General features: G+C 37.1%; 1 protein-coding gene across 2 annotated transcripts in view; it reads right to left on the bottom strand.

Annotated features, from left to right (window-relative positions):
* The window catches only part of LOC105003854 (malignant T-cell-amplified sequence 1), an 8,324-nt gene that overhangs the window by 2,486 nt on the left and 4,333 nt on the right, over window positions 1-1,505 (bottom strand). The window contains exon 5 of one of the 2 annotated variants that reach the window (XM_010861297.1): window positions 226-294. In XM_010861297.1, coding sequence (XP_010859599.1) covers window positions 226-294 — 69 coding nt within the window. Of the gene's footprint in view, window positions 1-219; window positions 295-1,505 lie in introns of those variants that run through there. The other variant, XM_010861289.1, reaches the window with a different exon arrangement.

Raw genomic sequence — 1,505 nt, 5'->3', positions numbered from 1 at the left:
CTATCCCCAGGCTCCGCTATACATGGGATTCTCCAGGCAAGAATACTAGAGTGGGCTGCCATTTCCTTCTCTAGGGGATCTTCCCAACCCAGGGATCGAACCAGTGTCTCTTATGTCTAACCTGCATTGGTGGGCACGTTCTTTACCACTACTGCCACCTGGGAAGCCCCTTACTGCATAGGTTACCTATATCTGAAAAACTAAGGGGGACTAACAGGAGACTTACATATCTTCTGCAGACATCTTCATGACTCCAACACACAGAGCATGCTGTTTTCCTTCTGCCATGATTGCCTGAAAACACACAGCTAAGAAAACCATTTATATATCAAAATACCTTCGAGGGGGGTGTCACATTACTGCTTAAGCCGCTGGGAACCCAACTTGCATTTTCACCTAGTCCATTAACTCCTTGAAGGCAAGGACCTAGCATCATTTATGGGCACACTGCAAATATTCAATAAATGCTAAATGAATGGAATCTAATAATCATTCTCAGGTTTTGGGTCAAATGCTAATACTATAACCCAATGCTAACAAAAGGAGGAGAAGAAGAAAAAGAAATCATGCAAAAAAAGGAGATAACATTTTTTGCATAAAAATATTAAAAAGAAATAAATATCCATTGTTCTAGTGCTTTAATCACTAAATGGTGGTTTTATATAAAGGATACATTAAAACAATAACTATATCCCCTATCTATCTTTAAGAGCCCAATGTAACTTGCAATCTCTCCAGAACAAACAGAATGTTCTTGGTTCATTTGAAGTGTCTAAAGTGGTAAAGATTACAGTCCATATTTTCAAAGTTTCAAGTGTACACAACACCTCTCTGTACTAGTTTTGCAGCTTTCCAACAGTCTATAATTATTTCAAAATAAAAGTAATTTAAAAAGTAAAGGCCAGACACTAGGAAAATTTTCCATTTAGGGGAAACTCCAGAACTTTATAAACTTTAAAAACTTAGAGCAATCATAAACATAAAAGGATAACCTGTCCTCAGAGAATATTTTTCTCCATTGGTTTTCAATTCATTCATTCATTTCTTCAATGTTCCACAGATATTTGAACACCTATTACATGACCAGTATCTATGTCAATACAAGCTGTTCCTAAGATATACAACTTACATTACCCCTTAGATATAACTTCCACAAGAGAGGACACCCTCTTCTGAGCGCTCTTAAACCCATTCCAATGGCTGTCCCATTCCAGTGACTTCCCACCAAATATGGTTCCTTTCCTCAACCTGAGGCAAATGGTCATTTTATCTATGACAAAACAGAAGATATCATCTTGTCCAGACTAGTTGACAAAAAACTAATCTAGAATATGGCTGAAACAACACCAGAGAAATGGAAGGAATGCAGAATTATTCAGCTATGTCATGAGTTGAATAGATTCTTAAGGGCTATCTCTGACGTCAACGTTTCTCTTTGAGAAAACATGTTCCGAGGCCCAAACAACCAAGTTAAAAATGAATTTTTAAATAAAAGTTAATAGGGA

This window comes from Bison bison, unplaced genomic scaffold (assembly GCF_000754665.1).
Source record: "Bison bison bison isolate TAMUID 2011002044 unplaced genomic scaffold, Bison_UMD1.0 scf7180017857754, whole genome shotgun sequence".
In the NCBI taxonomy this organism is placed as follows: domain Eukaryota; kingdom Metazoa; phylum Chordata; class Mammalia; order Artiodactyla; family Bovidae; genus Bison; species Bison bison.
This window is presented reverse-complemented; position numbering and strand designations above follow the sequence as displayed.